Source organism: Bombina bombina, chromosome 6 (assembly GCF_027579735.1).
Source record: "Bombina bombina isolate aBomBom1 chromosome 6, aBomBom1.pri, whole genome shotgun sequence".
In the NCBI taxonomy this organism is placed as follows: domain Eukaryota; kingdom Metazoa; phylum Chordata; class Amphibia; order Anura; family Bombinatoridae; genus Bombina; species Bombina bombina.
This window is the reverse complement of record NC_069504.1, coordinates 643,499,898-643,523,613: the sequence shown is the minus strand read 5'-3', so window position 1 is coordinate 643,523,613 and position 23,716 is coordinate 643,499,898. Positions and strand designations below refer to the sequence as shown.

Below are 23,716 nucleotides of genomic sequence, written 5' to 3'. Positions count from 1 at the left end.
GGTTTTAGGGTAGAACAGTTACAAATCACCAAATCCAGAATTATTCTGAAATCCAGACAACCAAAAGAAAAATGTAGATGCAGGCGTTACCATGTAATCCCTTGCTGAAAGGGGGGACACCATATGGAATTCCTGTATACATTACAATACACTCTATGATCTGACAGAAGAAAACTGACTTTTAGCTAGGAAACATTAAATAAATAAGACTGTTCACTGGAACAAAAGAACGTCTGGGAAGTTCCTTCCTAATACCAAATCATCAGTAACCTCTGCAATAGGATTAGACACATAGGGTAAATCCCACTCAGGACATGTGTGCTCAGCCAATCAGGAGCAGCTGCCTCACAATGTGGCTATGTACTGATCTGGAGCTGAAATCATTTTCCTGCTGGTTCCTAAATTGTATAGAATAACTAACATGGAAATAATAAAAAAGGTTTTGTGGCATTTCCTATTTAATGGTAAATAAAAGCCAAATATGAAATACACAGTAGTGTATATGAAATTAGATTACAAGCATTTTTGTATTACATTTGTGTCTGCCAATGTGCCTCTTTTGCAATTTATCTATGTTTTGTAACATAAAGTGTTGACATGCATACAAATTAATGCCTTGCCCATAGCAGGACACGTAATAAAAACTTGAATTATGCTTACCTGATAATTTATTTTATTCAGATGGAAAGAGTCTACAGCTGCATTCATTACATTTGGGAAATAAGAACCTGGCCACCAGGAGGAGGCATAGACACCCCAGCCAAAGGCTTAAATACTCCTTCCACTCTCTTCATCCCCCAGTCATTCTGCCGAGGAACAAGGAACAGTAGAAGGAATAACAGGGTGAAAAGGTGCCAGAAGAATAAAAATACAGACGCCCCACATAAAAAAATACGGGTGGGGAGCTGTGAACTCTTTCCATCTAAAGAAAATAAAATTATCAGGTAAGCATAATTTAAGTTTTTCTTCATAAATGGAAAGAATCCACAGCTGCATTAATTACTTTTGGGAAAACAATACCCAAGCTATAGAGGACACTGAATGCCAAGACGGGAGGGTACAAGAGGCGGCCCATTCTAAAGGCACCAGGCCTGAAAACCACTACCCAACAAAACTCCACTTCGTCCGAAGCCGAGAAACATTGAAAAGAAAAGGACACTGACCCACAGATAGCCCGGAAGCCTAGCTAGAGACCGCAAAATCAGACTCAACTGAGCCAACAGTCCTCCAGGAGACACCGTCACCCAGCAGTCGGTCCCCAACCAAATCCCCCTAACTAGCCAAGAGAACACCAGCCCAAAAACTCCCAAAGGGATAGAGTAAGGAAGAACCAAAAGGGAAACGAAAGGTCACCACAAATTCCAAAAAAGGAAGAACTCCCAGAGCGAGCTCAGCTCACAAAGACCTAAATGGGTCCTGACAAACAAGGGGAGGCAATTCCCAGACCAGACAAAAACCACAAGGTTTAGGACCGGCATCAGAACAGAGAAAATTTTCCTCTCAACATCGTGCAAAAACACCTAACAAGACGACTGAAGACGGAGCCCTCAAAACGTCAGAACTTAAAATACAGAAGTATTCAACACATAATACGTGTAGCAGACCCAGATGAGGTAAACACCTGAGTCAAGAACACGCAGTCATCATCAGGATGACACAGAAAGAAAATACTTGCGGAAAAGTAAAAAGCGGCCAAACAAGATATCCGATTGCAAAAACTCCAAGACAGAGAGCATGCTCCAAGCAATCCAAGCCGCCAGACCGACACATAGGTCTCAAAAAGGGAGAAGCACAGAACCTCAACGAAGCCCACTGCACCCCCCAAAAAGGAACAACAAATCTCAAAACCTACTCCCAGCCGGGCTAGCCCAAGCATTGACAAGTCTGAAAACAGGGGAACAAAAGAACCCCAACACCAGCTCCCAAAAGAGTGGAAGAATGGCCTCAATATTCCAATAGAGCTCGGGTGCCCACCCAAAACTCTTTAGAGACAATCGACAAGGCCGACATAGTCTCAAAGCAGAGCCAACAAGACTACAGATAGAACAGAACAACCCAGAGAGCATGCCTCTCTTCAACATAGGTTAAATCCTCTTTTCATACCCTGCAAACCCTACGTCTGCAGTACCGCAAAGCCATCAGGTTACTTTAGCAAACTGTCCAAGGGAACCGTTCAATAGGCGTAAGGCAAGCCCAATGAGCATCAGCACTCAGAAAACCTGACCAACCGAGACCAGGTCAACTAGCCAGACCAAAGGTCATAGCCCAAGTTCCCGGGGAATGGAGAACCCTGAACACACCCAAGTCTGAAAAGTCTGGTAATAACCTGCAACGGGAACCACAAAGGAAAAAAACGCTGAGCGAAAGCCTCATCAACCAGAAGAACCAGGGCAATGACAGGTCCGAGTCCCGAATTGTTTAAAAACAAACAATATCCCAGAAACTCAAACACCCCATCTGATATAAAAAACAGACCCACAGGGAGATGATATGCAATATCCAGAATAACATCGATAACGAGAACACCTCGCAAGTCCCGACCCAAGGAAGAGACCACCGCCTGCCGAAGTCCAACACTCCAAAGGAGCTAAGGCATCTCGAACCGAGACACTAGAGCCCATAGACGATCGAACCGCCACAAATACGTCCAAAGCAAGCGGATACCTCAAAGTCCCTCGAGCAAGGCTAGTCTCCACAGCACCTCCAATACGAGTCAGAAGATCACATGAACAAAAGGATGCGGATCATCCCCAGTTCCGGGGAAGAACCCTAAGCAGAGCCCAAAGGAGACCCCAATGTCCTCAAAAGGGAACAACCATCTCCCGAAAGAAAAAACAGGTCTCCAAAAAGGACCATGGAAGGAACAAGTCCAAAGGACAATTTCCCAGAGCCTCAGAAAGGCCAATCCAAAAAAGCTGTAAGAAGGCGCTAAGCCCCCAATCCTCCCACGTGAGGAAGAACACTCTAGGTCCCAAGTGTATCGGAAGTAAGAGAGAGTGACGCAGCGAAACTCCACTGACCCAGTCTATCAGCTTGAAGGCGAATAAGGACTGAAACATCCTTCTGCCTCCTGGACTCACAAGTCCTCTTTAGAATGTTTAGCTGAAACTTGTAAAAAGAAAACACAAATAATAAAGTGAGCACTCGGCGCCTCAACCAGCCCAGCCAGGCAGAACAGGCGCCACATGTCTGAACAAGCCACGAGACAGAAGAACTGAACCCAAGCAGGACCAGCCTGCAGACAGGGTCATAGCTGTCAAGCTGCTTAAATCCTCCCTCAGAGAGGAAGAGAATAACAGACAAACATTGGACTAATATGTTCCGTAACAAACTACCGCAGAAGTAAACAGCGAGGATCTATCCCAAAGAAAGTTCCCGAAGGAAACATATAATCAAAAAATAAAAGATATCCTAACCGGATAAAAGAAAATATAAGGCAACCTATAGGTTAACGCCCAAGAAAAAACAGGCATACCCGCAGAACCAGTCAAAAGTAGAATATTGCGGATTCCCGTATCCGTTAAGGATAGGGTACTCTAATAACTCAAAAACGTGTCTGAGTAAAACGCGAAGGCGCGCTATTCTGTAACAAAAGGCACAACACTCAGGGACAGCTACACCCGTAGGGAACTGTATAGGCCCACCCAAGGTCGGGAGACCCGGTACAATAGGGCACGAGCACAAACGCAAATAAATGTCTGGACCTTGCAGACGCATGATCGCCAAAAATATGTGAAAGCGAAAACGTACTGCAACCTCCGGGGGAACAAGTCGCCCTGCAAGGAGGGATAAATATAATCTGGGTTACCCGCATGTGTAGTATTAGGGAGCGGTAGAAATTTCGCCTCTCAGAGGACAGAACCCCCAGAGGCGGATGGCTCAGCAGTCCCTTGATTCCCCGAGCCCGAGGAACAAGGCGCTTTAATACGGCATATAGAACATAACTGATTAACCTGTGTGAATGGGGCCAATTCGCATTCTTCACAAGTTGAAGAATCTGAATCTGAAATTTGAACAGTCTCAGCATCAGAATCCACCATAACTGGATAGAAAATATAATAATATGGACTATAAGAAAACAAATTCTAAACAGCACCTGACACCCACAATGGCTGGGGCACTCACCACTTCCTATGAACCAGACACTGGCAGACCAGAATTTTTCAGTCGCCACACGGTCAGGAATGCGGAAATGGAAGATCAGATCGTAAACACGCCCAGTCACAAGGTGAATCGTACAGTCCAAAAAAAGCGTGCCCAACCATAAGGTCGCGTCACTTCCAAAGGCCTTTATGTTCCAAGCCAAGAGCCCAGTTAACACTACACATAAGCAGATTGAATCACATAATAAACATGATTTTAAAAAAAACCCTGTTAAATAAGCCCCCTCAGGAGATATTAACCCTCGATTCCAAGATACTAAAGGAGCCTCACTGAGGCCTCACATTATATACTTTATAAGTCCCGCAAGAGAGCACCTTACAGAAAACAAATGAGTTACATTACATTCTGATGAAGTAAAATTAAACAATCTTACCGGAATCTACGCCATGGAACAAGAACACGGCCCTTCAAGTGTGATGAATAGTAGCAGTGCCTCCGCTATGGACTTGAGAGAAGAAAGCAGGCAGCGAAGCGAAGTTCAACAACGCTGATTGCTTGTGGAGCTGTTAACATGAGTTGGGATGGTTTCGCAGAAAGACTCTCCCTGCATCTCCGGACTAACTTTCATCCAGGCCCTCACTGAGAGACTGATAGGATTACTTAAAACTCCCGTCCCATGTCGAAGAGTACTACCCTCCATAAGAGACAACAAACTTCTGACACTTCTCTGCCAACCTCCTGGGACGAAAGGCAAAGAATGACTGGGGGATGAGGGGAGTGTTTAAGCCTTTGGATTGGGTGTCTTTGCCTCCTCCTGGTGGCCAGGTTGTAATTTCCCAAAAGTAATGAATGCAGCTGTGAACTCTTTCCATTTCTGAAAAAAAAAGAATGCCTGAGTTACTTTTATTCTCTACCTTTCTCTAAATCCTGAGTTCAATAAATGGCAGACTTTATGCAATTGTAGATGAGCTTTCAGTGCATAATGGACATTTTCTCAATAGCTTTACTTACATTGGCCAGTTCTTCATTCTTTAATTTTGAACAACAGTTTCAAACTAAAGATGTATATGACAGATTAGCTGATATCTTGTTATATATTGTTTTTGAATATGGAGATGCATGTAACTTACTCGTGCATTACTCGCGGTTAACCATGTTGGTTCTACAGCTCTGCGAGTTATGGTTCCTGCAGACACTACCAAAGGAAGGATTGCACCATACATTTTTTCTTCATCGTATTCAGGGTTCCTGGAATATGAATGTATATTGGTTACTTATTATAATACAATAATATATGTAAGTGTATGAGACGTGACCTGAAATTATATTAAAAAACTAATTCTGAGAGAATGGAGAGAAACAGAAAACCAGACATGATGGTGATATACCTGGTGACTATACGAGGGAGCTCACTCTTTTTTAGCCATACCACCTTTTGGGAACTGTAAAAAAAAAAAAAAAATGTAACATTCTTTGACTGTATTCTAAAGGAGTTTACAGCAATATAACGACAGAAGTTGAATCATTTATCCCTACTATAAAACTAACATTGCAGCTACTACATTTCAAATTACAATACACATATTTGTACAAAATGTTATTAAAAAAATGTCCATCCCTACATTGTATATAATTATAATAATATATGAAAGAAATAGCAGTTTCACTCTAAAAATAATAACTTATCATGAGAAAATGTCTAATGAAAAACCTGCCTATATGGGACTTATACACAGCCTTTGTCTCTTTTATGGGTTCTCTCTCTAAAGCTGCCACAGAGCTTGATTTCACCTACAGTTCTTTTTTTAAATCTATTATTACACCATTTATATACAACAGAAGGGAGCAATGAACAATCTGTGCAGTTTACATAAATATATACATACATTACAATAGCAGTACATTAGAAGCAACATAAACAGAGCTCCATTCTCTTGCACAGTAATTCATTAGTATGTAGAAAATAACAATAAATATACCCTGACCATCTACAGTTCTATACCAAACAATACAGGATTCAAGCTTGCCTTAAAGGTTTTCTCACAAGGGCTCAGTCAGTGCAGGATCATTTATATGGGTAGCATTGGCTTTTCCCCACCAGCATGAGCTTTACTCCATGATCAAAACAATAACTTCTGCCACTTTCTGTGAGCTGTGCCAGTGGCATGGGATATGTAATAACTCGTTTGAGAATGCAGTCCACTTCCATGCTTAGTATGCGTTTAGAAAAAACAAATTATGCTTACCAGATAACTTAATTTCCTTCTGTACAAGGAGAGTCCACGGCTTCATTCCTTACTGTTGGGAAATAGTGAACCTGCCCACCAGAAGGAGGCAGAGAAACCCCAGCCAAAGGTTTAAATACCTCTCCCACTTCCTCTATCCCCCACTCATTCTGCCGAGGGAACAAGAATCAGTAGGGGAAATATCAGGGTATAAAAGGTGCCAGAAGAAAATGATAATTTAGAAGGCCGCCCATCGGAGAACACGGGCGGGGGCCGTGGACTCTCCTTGTACAGAAGGAAATTAAATTATCTGGTAAGCATAATTTATGTCTTTCTTCTTAATACAAGGAGAGTCCACAGCTTCATTTCTTACTGTTGGGAAACATATACCCAAGCTCTAGAAGACACTGAATGAAAACGGAAGGGACAAAAAGAGAGGCGGACCCTAATCTGAGGGCACCACAACCTGTAAAACCTTTCTTCCGAAGGCTGCTTCGGCAGAAGCAAAAACATCAAACTTGTAAAATTTAGAAAAAGTGTGTAAGGAGGACCAGGTAGCCGCCTTACAAATGTGATCCATAGAGGCCCCGTTCTTAAAGGCCCAAGTGGAAGCCACTGCTCTAGTAGAATGAGCCGTAATTCTCTGAGGAGGTTTATGTCCCCCTGTCTCGTAAGCTAAGCGGATAAGACTCCTCAATCAAAAAGATAAGGAAGTCGAAGAGACCTTCTGGTCCTTAAGCTTCCCAGAATATACCACAAACAAGGAAGAAGTTTGTCTAAAATCCTTAGTAGCTTGAAGATAAAACTTCAAGGCATGAACCACGTCCAAATTATGAAGTAAACGTTCCTTTAAAGACGGATTAGGACACAAAAAAGGGACCACAATCTCTTGATTGATGTTGGGGTCTGACACGACTTTAGGGAGAAACCCTAACTTAGTACGTAGGACAGCCTTACTCCAATGGAACACCAGATAAGGAGGCTCACATTGCAAGGCGACAATTTCAGATATGCGCGCCGAAACAATAGCCAATAGAAAGAAAACTTTCCAGAACCAGATTCAGACTCCAAGGGGGAGCCGAAGATCTAAACAGAGGTCTGATCCTAATTAGAGCCTTAACAAAAGGCTGAACATCTGGAAGCTCAGAGAGCCTCTTGTGCATTAAAACAGACAAGGGTGAAATCTGTCCCATCAGGGAACTGGCGGAAAGAGCCTTCTCCAGACTATCCTGGAGAAACAACAGAATCCTGGCAACCTTAACCTTATGCCAGAAAAACCTCTCTTGGCTAGGACTAAGCGTTCAATCTCCACGCAGTCAGCCTCAGAGAATCTAGATTTTGCTAAACAAAAGGACCATGTTCCCTGCGACAAGGTAACTTCCATGGAGGAGAAAATGACATCTAGGTACGCGAGCCACATTCTTCGCGGCCACGATGGAGTATTACTGATGCCTGCTCCTGCTTAATGCGGGCCACTACCCGAGGAAGGAGTGATAATGGCGGAAAAAGGTAGATTAGATTGAACCTCCAAGGCACCGCTAATGCATCTATTAGCTCCGCCTGAGGATCCCTGGACCTCGACCCATATCTGGGTAGTTTCGTATTGAGACGAGATGCCATGAGATCTATCTCCGGCGTCCCCCACCTGAAGCATATCTCCACAAACACTTCGGGATGGAGACCATTCCCCCGGGATGAAAGGATTGTCTGCTGATAAAATCCGCTTCCCAGTTGCCCACACCCGGAATGTGGATCGCTGACAGTGAACAGCTGTGGGACTTTGCCCACTCCAGAATACGAGATGCTTCCCTCATCGCTAAGGAGCTTCTCGTTCCCCCCCTGATGGTTGATGTAAGCCACCAAGGTTATATTGTCTAATTGGAATCTGATAAACCGGGACTAACCCAGAAGAGGCCAAGCCTTCAGAGCATTGTAGATTGCTCGAAGTTCCAAAATGTTGATCAGGAGCGAGCGTTCCTCCTGAGACCACAGGCCCTGTGCCTTCTTGGCACCTCAAACAGCTCCCCATCCTGAGAGGCTCGAGTCCGTATTCACAATCTCCCAGGATGGTGTGAGAAAGGATGTCCCTCGGGACAGATGATCTGGACAGAGCCACCAAGAGAGCGATTCTCTCGACCGGTTGTCCAGGGAAATCTGTTGAGACAGATCCAAGTGATCGTCGTTCCACTGCCTCAGCATGCTCAGCTGTAGCGGTCTGAGACGGAACCTGGCAAAATGAATTATGTCCATGCTGGACACCATGAGACCAATTACCTCCATACACTGAGCCACAGATGGCCTTAAGGAGGTTCCGGAGGGCAAGACATGACGAAGCAAGCTTGCACCGTCTCTGGTCAGCTAGAAATATCCTCATGGATACTGAATCTATTATAGTGCCCAGGAATTCTACCCTGGTGCTTGGAATGAGAGAACTCTTCTCTAAGTTTATCTTCCATCCATGAGATCGAAGTAGAGAGAGAAGGGAAAACCGAATAGTCCTCTGCTAGACTAAAGGATGGTGCTTGAACCAGAATGTCGTCCAAGTAGGGAGCTACTGCTATACCTTGGGTTCTGGTGACAGCCAGGAGAGCTCCTAGAACCTTTGTAAAGATTCTTGGGGCCGTAGCTAGACCAAACGGAAGTGCAATGAACTGGAAGTGCTGATCCAGGAACGCAAACCTTAGGAACTGGAAGTGGTCCCTGTGATATAGAACGTGAAGGTAGGCATCCTTCAGATCTATAGTGGTCATGAACTGTCCTTCCTGAACTAGAGGAAGAATGGACCCTATTGTCTCCATCTTGAACGTGGGGACATTTAGAAACTTATTCACTTTAGGTCCAGAATTGGGCGGAATGTTCCCTCCTTCTTTGGGACCACAAACAGTAGAATCCCAAACATCTTTCTGCAATAGGAACCGGGACAATGACCCCTAAGGAGGACAGATCCCGCACGCACCCCAGAAAGGCTTCCCTCCTTTCTGGTTTTAAAGACAGGCTTGAGAGGAGTAATTTGCCTTTGGGTGGATGAGATTTGAAACCTATCTTGTATCCCTTAACTATGACCTCCAGGACCCACGGATCCTGCACGTCCCTGGACCAAGCGTCTGAAAACAGTGACAGTCTGCCCCTTACATGATCCAGCTTTGGTTTGGGGGCCGCCTCTTCATGCCGACTTGTTCTCGGCGGGCTTCTTGTTCTGCTTTGATTTATTCCAGGATTGAGCCGGCTTCCAAGTGCTCTTGGTTTGCTCAGGCTTAGAGGAGGACTGCTGACATTGGGACTTTTCAGAACGAAAGGAACGAAAATTAGATCCTTGTCCCTTAGATTTTTTCTTTTTATCCTGCGGTAGGAAGGCACCCTTGCCCCCTGTAACCGTGGAAATAATGGAGTCCAGGACTGGACCAAATAAAATGTTTCCCTTAAAGGGGAGGGAAAGTAGTCTAGACTTAAGAGTCATATCCGCAGACCAGGACTTCAGCCAGAGCGTCCGACACATCTGCACTGAGAAACTAGAGATTTTAGCATTCAGGCGAATAATCTGCATGTTTAAAAAACATATAAAAGAATTAGCAATTCTCAAAGCCTTAATTCTTTCTTGGATAACGTTGAGGGGACCCTCCACCTCGATCAATTCCGCTAAGGAGTCGCACCAGTAGGCCGCAGCTCCAGCAACCGAGGCAACAGCTGCTTCCGGTTGAAATAAATATCACATATGCTGAAACATTTTCATGAGAAAAGTTTCCATTTTCTTATCCATCAGCTCTCAAAAGGGATAGTAGTACGCTTAGCTAACATGGAGATAGCACCATCCACCTTAGGAACCCCACAACTCCAGCTGAGAGTCTGGGACTGGGAATAATTTTTTAAAAAGCAGACGAAGGGGAAAAGGAAGATCCAATTCTATCCCATTTGTTTTTAATAATATTTGCCATCTTTACAGGTACAGGAAAAGTTAGCGGCGCTACTCTGTCTAATTTAGGGATCAAAGGTTCATCAGGCAACTTGGACTCTGGAACCTCTAATGTCGACAGTACCTCCTTTAGAAGAAAAAACATAGGTGTTCAATTTTAAATCTAAAGGCTGGCTCCTCCGCAGCCGGAGGCCTAGATGTAGCAGACTTTGATCCAGAAATTTCACCCTCTGAAGACTCAGAGTGTGACCCATCCTGGGATACTTGAAAAGCAGACAAATCAAGTAAATCACTGGATGTCTCCTGGACCGGAGAGCTATATTTAACCTTTCACTTGCGCTTAGCAGGGAGTGGTAGAGCACTAAGGGTCTCAGACACCGCCGTCTTTAACTGCGCGGTAAAGTCTGATGGTAAAAGGCTTCCTCCAGACAGAGGATCAGGCTTGTTAGGGAAATCTGCATGTAACAATGGAGATGATTGATGGGTATGCACCTCACGGGACGGCGAGTCCTCAGAGGTGGACGGCTCAGTTGTACTAAAGGGGGTTAACCTTCTTAGACATAATAACCTTGTTGATGCATATGGAACATAGTTGAGAGGGCGGGCACACCCAAGCCTCCTCACAATATAGATAGGTATTATTATTAGGAATAGAGGGAGTACCCTCAAGCATATCAGGATCCTCCATAGCTTGCGCTAACAACAGTAGGATACAAATAAATTAACTTTTTATTTTTCACAAAAATGACACCTATATACCCCAATCAATGGGGCACTCAACACCTCCTAGACCCAGGCGACCAGAGAAGAAGCGTCCTCTCCGACAGCTAGCTCAGTCAGGAAAGAGAAAACGAAAGTGTGACCACACCCGGTCATGTTGTGTGCAAGGCAGGACTGCCCCTGCTATGAGAAAAAGCGCGCCAAGCTACAAGCTGCACAGCATTCAAAGTGAAAGTAAACACCTGTTTGTTCTGTTACCGCATAACAACAGTCTATGAGCCCAAAAAATAAATCTCACACATAAGCAGCATAAATCAAAGAAACACATTTGATTAATCCCCACTGTTCAATAACCTACCTCAGGAAAAATTAACCCATGATTCTATAAAAAAAGTAATCACACTGTGACCCTGTCTTCAGCAATTTCAACATAAGTAAAAACTAAAACGATTTAGTAAATAGTACACACCGGTACCATTTTAAAACAAAAAACTCTTGCTTGAAGAAATTAAAAACTAATATTTTATCACCTCTTTCACTTTACCCTTCCTAGTACTTAGAGTAGGCAAAGAGAATGACTGGGGGGTGGAGCTAAGGGAGGAGCTATATAGACAGCTCTGCTGTGGTGCTCTTTGCCACTTCCTGTTAGCAGGAGGATAATATCCCACAAGTAAAGGTTGAATCTGTGGACTCGTCGTACCTTATAGAAGAAAAAACGTATGGCTAACTACAGAAGCGCAATACGGGCCGCAATAGATAAAGGCAAAAGTGACCAACCAGTGGCAAGACATTTTATGGAGCGTGGGCATACCGTTAAAGATCTAAGGTATATGCTCATTGATCATGTACCCCCTCTGAGGAGGGGTGGGGACAGAGAGAAACTTTTAGTACAAAGGGAAGCAGAGTGGATTTATAAGCTGGACACTATCCATCCTAAAGGACTGAACAAGGGCAACGATTGGCATTGTTTTTTGTAAGACACTATCTACCTCCCCTTTCCTTGTTATATGGTTATCTATCCCTTACAGCCATTCCCCCCCTCTGGGTACAATTGTGACTTTGACCATGTCTGTAGTACTACATGTATGTATATTTATATATTGACAGACATGTTTTAGGCATCACTAGTATCTATTATTATTTCTCAAGGTTATTATGAGCCAAAAGTTTTTTCATATTATTTTTTCATATATATTGTTTTTGCATATATATCATTGTACTTCTATATTGTGCCCTGGATTACGGAGTGCTCCTCTGTGTCCCTTTGAGTACATGCCTGTTTCCTTTATATCCCCTGTTGACACTAGGGCTGGTATATCTGTGTATATACTGCACATATGTTTTTTAGGCACTGCTTGCTATCAAACACTTACATCTGTTTGCTGGCTAAGGATAATTCTATCCCGCCCCCTGTCATACACCCAGGTCTAATATGCATCCCTCATATATCTCTGTGTCACCTCCCTGCAGTGTTTCTTAGTTTATTCTTAGCCCCGTAGCAATATTTTGACTTTTTGTATCATTTGTCTTTAAACACTGTATATAAGATACATTGTACATATCTATGTATTTGTAATTATTTGTGTATTGTTGTACAAACTGATGTTGATGTTGAGTCCACGGATTTCATCCTTACTTGTGGGATACAATACCAAAGCTATAGTACACGGATGAAAAGGGAGGGACAAGACAGGGAACCTAAACGGAAGGCACCACTGCTTGAAGAACTTTTCTCCCAAAAGCAGCCTCAGCAGAGGCAAAAGTTTGTAAAATTTGGAAAAAGTGTGAAGAGACGACCAAGTTGCAGCTTTGCAAATCTGTTCAACAGAAGCATCATTTTAAATGCCCATGAGGAAGCCACAGCTCTAGTGGAATGAGCCGTAATTCGTTCAGGAGGCTGCTGTCCAGCAGTCTCATATGCAAAAAGGATGATACTCTTCAGCCAAAAAGAAAGAGAGGTAGTCGTAGCTTTCTGACCCCTACGTTTCCCTGAAGAAAGTAAATTTATGCTTACCTGATAAATTGATTTCTTCTATGATACGACGAGTCCACGGATTCATCCTTTACTTGTGGGATATTATCCTCCTGCTAACAGGAAGTGGCAAAGAGCACCACAGCAGAGCTGTCTATATAGCTCCTTCCTTGACTCCATTCTTTCAGGAGGCTGCTGTCCAGCAGTCTCGTATGCCAAACGGATGATGCTTTTCAGCCAAAAAGAGAGGTAGCCGTAGCTTTTTGACCTCTACGTTTTCCAGAATAGACAACAAACAGAGAAGATGTTTGACGGAAATCTTTGGTCGCTTGCAAGTAAAACTTTAAAGCACGAACCACGTCCAAGTTGTGTAACAGATGCTCCTTCTTAGAAGAAGGGTTAGGACACAAAGAAGGAACAACAATTTCCTGATTAATATTCTTATTAGTAACAACCTTAGGAAGGAATCCAGGTTTGGTACGCAAAACCACCTTATCGGAATGGAAAACAAGATAAGGTGAGCCGCATTGCAATGCAGATAGTTCAGAAACTCTTCGAGCCGAAGAGATAGCAACTAAAAACAGAACTTTCCAAGATAGAAGCTTAATATCTATGGAATGCATAGGTTCAAACGGAACCTCTTGAAGAACTTTAAGAACTAAAATCAAACTCCATGGCGGAGCAACAGGTTTAAACACAGGCTTGATTCTAACTAAAGCCTGACAAAACAACTGAACGTCTGGAACATCTGCCAGACGCTTGTGCAGTAAAATTGATAAAGCAGATATCTGTCCCTTTAGGGAACTAGCTGATAACCCCTTCTCCAATCCTTCTTGGAGAAAGGACAAAATATTAGGAATCCTGATCTTACTCGATGAGTAGCCTTTGGATTCACACCAATAAAGATATTTACGCCATATCTTATGGTAAATTTTCCTAGTGATAGGCTTTCGAGCCTGAATCAAGGTATCTATGACCGACTCAGAGAATCCCCGCTTGGATAAAATCAAGCATTCAATCTCCAGGCAGTCAGCCGCAGAGAAACTAGATTTGGATGCTGGAACGGACCTTGAATGAGAAGGTCCTGTTTCAGTGGCAGTGTCCACGGTGGTAGAGATGACATTTCCACCAGGTCGGCATACCAAGTCCTGCGTGGCCACGCAGGTGCTATCAAAATCACTGAAGCCCTCTCCTGTTTGATTCTGGCAATCAGACGAGGAAGAAGAGGAAATGGTGGAAACACAAAAGCCAGGTTGAACGACCAAGGTACTGCTAGAGCATCTATCAGTACTACTTGAGGATCCCTTGATCTGGACCCGTAACAAGGAAGTTTGGCATTCTGACGAGATGCCATCAGATCCAATTCTGGTGTGCCCCATTGATGAATCAATTGTGCAAACACCTCCGGATGGAGCTCCCACTCCCCCAGATGAAAAGTCTGACGACTTAGAAAATCCGCTTCCCAGTTCTCCACTCCTGGGATATAGATTACTGATAGATGGCAAGAGTGAGTCTCTGCCCATCGAATTATTTTGGAAACCTCTATCATCACTAGAGAACTCTTTGTTCCCCCTTGATGATTGATATATGCTACAGTCGTGATATTGTCCGACTGGAATCTTATGAATCTGGCCGAAGCCAGCTGAGGCCACGCCTGAAGCGCATTGAATATCGCTCTCAGTTCTAGAATATTTATTTGAAGGAGAGCCTCCTCCTGAGTCCACACACCCTGTGCTTTCAGGGAATTCCAGACTGCACCCCAGCCCAATAGGCTGGCGTCCATTGTCACTATGACCCATGCTGGCCTGCGGAAACACATTCCCTGGGACAGATGATCCTGTGACAACCACCAAAGAAGAGAGTCTCTGGTCTCTTGATCCAGATTTATCTGAGGAGATAAATTTGCATAATCCCCATTCCACTGTCTGAGCATGCATAGTTGCAGTGTTCTGAAATGCAAGCGAGCAAACGGAACTATGTCCATTGCCGCTACCATTAGTCCAATTACCTCCATATACTGAGCCACTGACGGCCGAGGAATGGAATGAAGAGCTCGGCAGGTGGTTAAGATCTTTGATTTTCTGACCTCCGTCAGAAAATTTTTCATGTTTACCGAATCTATCAGAGTTCCCAGGAATGGAACTCTTGTGAGAGGGATAAGTGAACTCTTCTGTACGTTCACCTTCCACCCTTGAGATCTTAGAAAAGCCAACACGATGTCCGTGTGAGATTTGGCTAGTTGGTAAGTTGACACCTGAATTAAGATATCGTCTAGATAAGGCACCACTGCTATGCCCCGCGGCCTTAGAACCGCCAAAAAGGACCCTAGCACTTTTGTGAAAATTCTGGGAGCTGTGGCCAACCCGAAGGGAAGAGCCACAAACTGGTAATGCTTGTCCAGGAAGGTGAACCTGAGGAACTGGTGATGATCTTTGTGGATAGGAATGTGAAGATATGCATCCTTCAAATCCACGGTGGTCATATATTGACCCTCTTGGATCATTGGTAAAATAGTCCGAATGGTCTCCATCTTGAAGGATGGAACTCTTAGGAATTGGTTTAGGATCTTGAGATCTAAAATCGGTCTGAAGGTTCCCTCTTTTTTGGGAACCACAAACAGATTGGAGTAAAACCCCTGCCCCTGTTCTGCTTTTGGAACTGGGCAGATTACCCCAATAGTATATAGGTCTTCTACACAGCGTAAGAACGCCTCTATTTTGTCTGGTTTACAGACAACCGTGAAAGATGAAATCTCCCCTTTGGAGGGGAATCTTTGAAATCTAGAAGATACCCCCTGGGCCACAATTTCTAATGCCCAGGAATCCTGAATGTCTCTTGCCCAAGCCTGAGCGAAGAGAGAAAGTCTGCCCCCCACTAGATCCGGTCCCGGATCGGGGGCTGCCCCTTCATGCTGTCTTAGCAGCAGCGGGCTTCTTGGCCTGTTTATCTTTATTCCAGGTCTGGTTAGGTCTCGAGACAGACTTGGATTGAGCAAAATTCCCCTCCTGCTTTGTGGCAGGGGAGGAGGTAGCGGGATCACCTTTGAAGTTTCGAAAGGAACAAAAATTATTCTGTTTGGCCCTCATTCTATTTGTCTTATCCTGAGGAAGGGCATGACCTTTTCCTCCAGTGATGTCGGAAATTATTTCCTTCAGTTCAGGCCCGAATAGGGTCTTACCCTTTAAAGGAATAGCTAAAAGCTTAGATTTTTATGACACATCAGCAGACCAGGACTTAAGCCATAACAATCTACGCGCCAAAATGGCAAAACCTGAATTCTTTGCCGCTAATTTAGCCAGTTGAAAAGCGGCATCTGTAATAAAAGAATTAGCAAGCTTGAGAGCCTTAATTCTATCTAAAATCTCATCCAATGCGGTCTCAACCTTAAGAGCCTCCTCAAGAGCCTTGAACCAAAAAGCAGCTGCAGTAGTTAGAGGAACAATGCACGCTATAGGTTGCAGAAGAAAACCCTGATGAATAAATATTTTCTTTAGAAGACCCTCTAATTTTTTATCCATGGGATCTTTGAAAGCACAACTGTCCTCAATAGGTATAGTTGTACACTTAGCTAGGGTAGAAACAGCTCCCTCCACCTAAGGGACCGTCTGCCACGAATCTCGAATGGTGTCAGATATGGGAAACATTTTCTTAAAAGTAGGAGGGGGAGAGAACGGAATGCCTGGTCTATCCCATTCCTTAGTAACAATGTTTGAAATCCTCTTAGGGACCGGAAAAACATGTAGTGTAAGAAGGAACCTCTAGATATCTATCCATTTTACACAATTTCTCTGGAGGAATTACAATAGGGTCACAGTCATCCAGAGTCGCTAAAACCTCTCTGAGTAACAAGCGGAGGTGTTCAAGCTTAAAAACCGTCATATCTGAGTCTGTTTGAGGGAACATCTTTCCTGAATCAGAAAGCTCTCCCTCAGACAGCAATTCCCCTACCCCCAATTCAGAGCATTGCGAGGGTACATCGGAGATGGCTAATAAAGCGTCAGAGGGCTCAGCATTTACTCTCATACCGGACCTACTGCGCTTCCCCTGCAAACCAGGCAGATTAGATAATACCTCTGTGAGGGTAGTAGACATAACTGCGGCCATATCTTGGCAGGGTGAAAGAATTAGACGCACTAGAAGAACTTGGCGTCGCTTGTGCGGGCGTTAAAGGTTGTGACACTTGGGGAGAAGTAGATGGCAAAACCTGATTCTCTTCTGACTGAGAATTATCCTGCGACATACTTTTATCAGCTAAAATATGTTCTTTGCAATGTAAGGCCCTTTCAGTAAATGAGGGACACATTTTAAGTGGGGGTTCCACAATGGCTTCTAAACACATGGAACATTGGCTTTCCTCAATGTCAGACATGGACAGGCTAGTAATGACCACAAACAGGCTTGAAAACACTTTATTTAGTGAAAAAATAATCTTAAACGGTACTGCGCCTTTAAGAGAAAAAAAGCATTCAATTTTTCCAAAACTGCTTAAAAACAATCAAATTGTCCCAATTTTATGGTAGAAGCATCCCAATGCTGCAGCTAAGTTTGCCCCACAAGGAAAGGAATACATAACCCTTACAGGAAAAAAATGCAAAACGTTTATTTCAATAAAAAGCACCCCCTGCACCTCGCCACAGCTCTGCTGTGGCACCTACCTAAGAGGACTCGCTGTGTGGAACACATAGCCGCAGCTGGATTCCAACTCTCAACCTTCAGCTTTTAAAGCAGCAAAGTTTACCACTAGTCCATTGTGGGACACCATTCCTTTAAAAACATTAACTGCACTCCCAAACATGTAAACGTTTGCCCACAAACATTCAACATCAGTGTCAACCATTTTTATATAGCCCATATATGCAAGCTCCGTAATACCCCTCTTTATACTTAGGATTACTGCTTACCCTCTCCCTCATGGGGATACTGTCAGCCAATTCTGAAATAACACAGTCTCTCCAGAAAAAAATGAATGAACATACCTCACTGCTTATAGCATGAAAAACGTTCCTCACACTGAAGTTTCTTAAGTACTCCTCAGCCATTCTGTGGGAACTGCACTGGATCTTAGTAACAACTGCTAAGATCATAAGCCTCCAGGCAGAAGTCTTCATCCATCTGCTGCCTGAGGGAAAATAGTACACACCGGTACCATTTAAAATAAAAAAACTCTTGCTTGAAGAAAATAAAAACTAACATTTTATCACCTCTTTCACTTTACCCTTCCTAGTACTTAGAGTAGGCAAAGAGAATGACTGGGGGGTGGAGTCAAGGGAGGAGCTATATAGACAGCTCTGCTGTGGTGCTCTTTGCCACTTCCTGTTAGCAGGAGGATAATATCCCACAAGTAAAGGATGAATCCGTGGACTCGTCGTATCTAATAGAAGAAAACAACAAACAAGGAAGACGATTGCCGAAAATCCTTAGTCGCTTGTAAATAGAACTTCAAAGCCCGGACTACATCTAAGTTATGTAACAGACGTTATGAAAACCAGGACTAGTACATAACACCACCTTATCCGAATGAAAAATAAGATAAGGAGAATTATATTGTAAAGCTGAAAGCTCAGATACTCTTCGAGCAGAAGAAATAGCAACCAGAAATAAAACTTTCCAAGATAATAACTTAATATCTATGGAATGCATAGGTTCCCCTTGAAGAACTCTAGAACTAAATTTAAACTCCAAGGAGGAGCAATAGACCTAAATACAGGTCTGATTCTAGTCAGAGCCTGACAAAAAGATCGTACATCTGGAACATCTGCCAGACGCTTATATAACAAAACAGATAAAGCAGAAATCTGTCCCTTTAAGGAACTTGCTGACAACCCCTTCTCCAATCCCTTTTGGAGAAAAGACAAAATCCGTGGAATCCTAACCCTACTCCATGAGTAGCCCCTGGATTCACACCAATAAAGATATTTACGCCATATCTTATGGTAAATCTTCCTAGCTTACGTGCCTGAATTAAAGTGTCTATGACCGAATCAGAAAAAGCACGCTTAGATAAAATTAAGCGTTCAATCTCCAAGCAGTCAGCTGCAGAGAAACCAGATTCGGATGATGGAAGGGACCCTGAATGAGAAGGTCTTTCCTCAATGGGAGCTTCCACGGTGGCTGAGATGACATGTCCACCAGATCGGCATACCAAATCCTGCGAGGCCATGCAGGAGCAATGAGGATCACCAATGTCCTCTCCTGTCTGACTCGATCAATCACCCGGGGAAGGAGAGCAAACGGAGGGAATACATAAGCTAGACTGAAAGACCAAGGCACTGCCAAGGCATCTATCAGCTCGGCCTGGGGATCCCTCGACCTGGACCCGTATCTCGGAAGCTTGGCATTCTGACAAAACGCCATGAGATTCAACTCCCCCATCTGACAATTAGGCTTGAAAATACCTCCGGATTGAGTTCCCACTCTCCCGGATGAAATGTCTGCTCAGAAAATCTGCCTCCCAGTTTTCTAACCCTGGGATATAGATTGCTGACAGATGACAAGAGTAAAACTCTGCCCACTGTATTATTTTGGCTACTTCTGTCATCGCTAAGGAACTCCTTGTTCCTCCCTGATGATTGATGTAAGCCACCGTCGTTATATTGTCCGACTGGAATCTGATAAACTTGGTTGAAGCCAACTGAGGCCAAGCCAGAAGAGCATTGAAAATTGCTCTCAACTCTAGGATATTGATGGGAAGGAGAGACTCTGCCTGAGTCCATACACCCTGAGCCCTGAGGGAGTCTGGCATCTGTCGTCATGATCACCCATGAGGGTCTGCGAAAGCATGTTCCCTGGGATAGATGATCCACCGACACCCACCATAGAAGAGATTCCCTTCATGTTGACTTAGTCTCAGATGAGGGCTTTTTTGATTGCTTCCCCTTATTCCAAGTCTGATTGGGTCTCCAAGAGGAATTGGACTGCTCCTGCTTGGAGGAGGGAGAGGAAGAATTTTGATCTTTGAAGTTACGAAAGGAACGAAAATTAGAACTCTGACGTCCCTTATGTCTATTCTTCTTCTCTTGTGGTAGAAAGGACCCCTTTCCACCCGTAATTTCAGAAATAATGTAAGCCAGACCAGGGCCAAACAGGGTCTTACCCTTGTAAGGTAGCGACAGGAGCTTGGACTTGGAGGTTGGGCTAGGACAGTGAAGCCAGACATCTTGGCTCCTAGTCTAATGACTTGCATGTTAGCATCAGAGATAAAGGAATTGGCTAGTTTGAGAGCCTTAATCCTATCTTGGATCTCCTCCAACGGAGTGTCCTCTAAAATCAATTCGGACAAAGCATCGCACCAATACGATGCTGCACTTGTTACTGTGGCAATACAAACTGCAGGTTGCCATTGTAGACCCTGACGAACATACATTTACTTTAAATAAGCATCCAGCTTTTTGTCCATAGAATCCTTAAAAGAACAGCTATCCTCAATAGGAATTGTGGTTCTCTTAGCCAGTGTAGAAATAGCCCCTTCTACTTTAGGCACCATGCGCCATGAGTCTCGAATAAAGTCAGCAACAGGAAACATCTTTTTAAAAACGGGAGACGGGAGAAAGGTATCCCTGGCTTATCCCATTCCTGTGCAATGATCTCCGACACACGGTCTGGAACAGGAAACACTTCCACAGAGGAAGGGACATTATAGTATTTGTTAAGCTTACTAGATTTCTTAGGGTTGACAACGACAGAAGAATCGGAGTCGCCCAAAGTAGCCAGTACCCAGAATCAGTCAAAGGATTTATACTGTCTGAATCTGAGATTTCACCCTCAGAAGCTACTGAGGTATCCTCCTCATTCGACTTATGAGGGAGGTCAACCTGCGCAGACGGGACAGACACCTTACACTCAATGTTTAGATTTCCTCTTGCACTTCCCCATCATGGGAAAAGCAGATAAAGCCGCAGATACCGTAGAAGATATATGTGCTGCAAAATCTATTGGCAAATAAACTCCTCCAGGAGGCTGAGAAGAACTGCAGGGCACTGTATGTGAAGCCGTTGAGGCTTGGGACGTGTGAGGAGAAAGCTGTGGCACTGCCAGAACTGCATCATCCTGAGAGACATTAGGCTCAGAAACAAGTAATTTGTCTTTACATTTTAAAGCTTTTTCTGAACATGAGGAACAAAATTGCATAGGTAAGACAATTTGGGCCTCCAAACATAATAAGCATTTATCAAAAGGAACAGACTCCTGTTCATTATCCATAGCTGATAAAGGCCCAAAAAGTAAGGAATGTCACTTTAAGAAAAAAAGTTTTTTTTCTTCAAAATGCTAGGTAAATAAATAAAAAAAATACACCTCTACACCTCAGAAGCTGAGGTACCCTACCGTACCCTTCAGAGACTGAACGAACTAAGGACTCTCCAGTTGGCCAGATGATATCTCACAGCCGCAACGAAGAGAAACTCACAGAAATAATACCGCGCCGCTCTCAGAAGCGGAAGATCGGGAGGTCACGTGAGCAGCATCAAAAGAAACTGCGCGTTTTATACTCTGAAGTAAAAAAAAAAATGGAGTAACCGTTTAAAACAGTCCCCACATGAAATGTTATTAAATTAAAAATCATATAGCCATAAGGTCAGAGGCCATCCCAAACCTATAAGGAAGGTCGTTAACCCTTTAGTCTCTTTTCACATACAAATAGTGACTGCAAACTGCCCCAAAGAATCCTCACTAAAGGATTATAAATGTACCATGAAATTAATACAGAATTAAAATAGATAGTGCAAGTCTAGTACCTAGAAGACAAAAGCACTTACCTGCAAATCTAGCTGTCGGGCAGGAAGACAGCTCACAAGGCGTGAAAGGACACATACTCCTTACAGAGAACCTGTAGAAAAAGAAAGAGCAGAGTAACCAACTCTGGCTTTCTATACCGAGGGCAGCAAATACGTTAGAAAACAAAGCAAGGACCACCTCACCACTTTCTAACTGCTTAAAAGCCACCACTACTCTTACTCAAGAGATTGACGTGGACACAGCTAAACCCAAATCCTTGCTTGCAGGGAAAAGTACCCAAAAAAGGAATAAAATCTTCAGACACCAACTTCACGTCCTCCATTGACAGAGGCAAAGAGAATGACTGGGGGTTATGGGTAAGGGAAGTTACACTTAACAGCTTTGCTGGGGTGCTCTTTGCCTCTTCCTGCTGGCCAGGAGTGAATATCCCACTAGTAATTGGAATGACGTTGTGGACTCTCCATGTCTTAGGAAAGAAATGTAAACAATTAAGATCTAGATAGTAAGTATCAGGTCAATATACATCTGCAATTGCAATATATACAAGGTAAATAATTTTTGGATATGTGTTCTAACTAAACGGTAGTTGATTATAGCAATAGGCAGCATAATTACACACATGGTATAAAAAAATACCACTTGTATTTGTAACACAATCCGGAAGCACTGAGATAAGAAATGTTTTAAACTTTGGAAGTTATCGCCAAGGTAAAATCTATGGTTATGCTTAGAAAATAGTAAGCACTTTTGATTGAGTTTAATGAAAGGTGTTGTCATACACATTGGTAGTTATTGTTACAACTGAATATTGAGCAAACGTGCAGCGTCAGTAGCTGCAGTTATAGTAAAATGACATCACTTGGTGCTTTTTTTTCATTGATTATGGGAGGGATTAAGGCTTTAAATCTGGACCATGTGGTGTTTTTTTGATGAATGAAATTGTCTTGAAAAAGGCTCCATCTTTTTGTTTATTCTATATATATTTTGAGCCCCTGGTCATCTAATATTGTTGGCAGGGAGTGCATGGACATTATGGAATACTATATACACAGCTACACCCATGCGAATCAATATTACACTATAAGCGTTATTGCTTCTTATGCCCATTTATTTTTGTCATGCTTTGTGCCTTATTAACATTATAAATCACTTGCCACTGCTCTAGGCACAAACAAGTTTCAGCAAAGAAAAAAAACAGGAGTATGGCAGCACAAAGTAATTGCAATCAATAAGGGACAGCTTTAGGACGGACAAGTTGGTAGAATATGTAATGAGGCATTCTTGCATATGTAATTTTTGCATGAAAAAAGGTAAGTTAAAGCTTTTTGAAACAAACAGGAAATGCATATTTGTGCACAAGCCATCACTAGGGTTTTATTTCTCATTGATTGATAAGGGAAACTCCTATAGCTCAATAGGTTCATAGGGAAACACCTGCACACGGATAAAACTAAAACATATTTTTACTCAGGAACATACTGTTTTAGCAAAACAAAAACAACTGTAAGACATTTACATAGACATTGTAATGCTCTAATTCATACAAATATTTTATTATCAAGCGGATGATTGTTAGTATCTAAATGTAAATCCCCTTCTACTTGCAAACTGTCAACACAATAGTTTGGCAGTACAATGCAGCTATGCCCTGCTCATGGATGGGGCACACGGTGTGCGAGTGCTGGAGTTAAGCAGAGTTACGAACAACCATTCTGAAATAATTAAATTATTTAATGAATTAAAGTGTTTTAATACTACATCAGCATATCCCTTAAATACCCTCTTTAAAAACAAAGCAGTGTTTTTCAACCAGTGTGCCGTGGCACACTAGTGTGCCGTGAGAGATCCTCAGGTGTGCCACGGCAGACTGACAACAGTGTGACATATTTTTTAAACTTTGCTTGTTTTTTACTCCCAGTGCAGGGGTAGTTTGTAGGAGGCATGGCATAACAGCACAATACATACAGTATGTGTGTGTTTGTGTGTATGTGTATATATATATGCTGTATTAGGCTACAATGTGTGATTTTTTTTAAATTTTGGGATGGTGGT

At 43.1% G+C, this 23,716-nt stretch overlaps 1 protein-coding gene across 2 annotated transcripts in view; it reads right to left on the bottom strand.

Annotated features, from left to right (window-relative positions):
• The window catches only part of POLG (DNA polymerase gamma, catalytic subunit), a 135,649-nt gene that overhangs the window by 38,225 nt on the left and 73,708 nt on the right, over positions 1 to 23,716 (bottom strand). For both annotated transcript variants that reach the window (XM_053717669.1, XM_053717670.1), the window contains exons 15-16: positions 5,493 to 5,546; positions 5,235 to 5,352 (exon numbers count right to left, since the gene is read on the bottom strand). In XM_053717669.1, the coding sequence (XP_053573644.1) occupies positions 5,235 to 5,352; positions 5,493 to 5,546 (172 nt within the window). The remainder of the gene's footprint in view (positions 1 to 5,234; positions 5,353 to 5,492; positions 5,547 to 23,716) is intronic.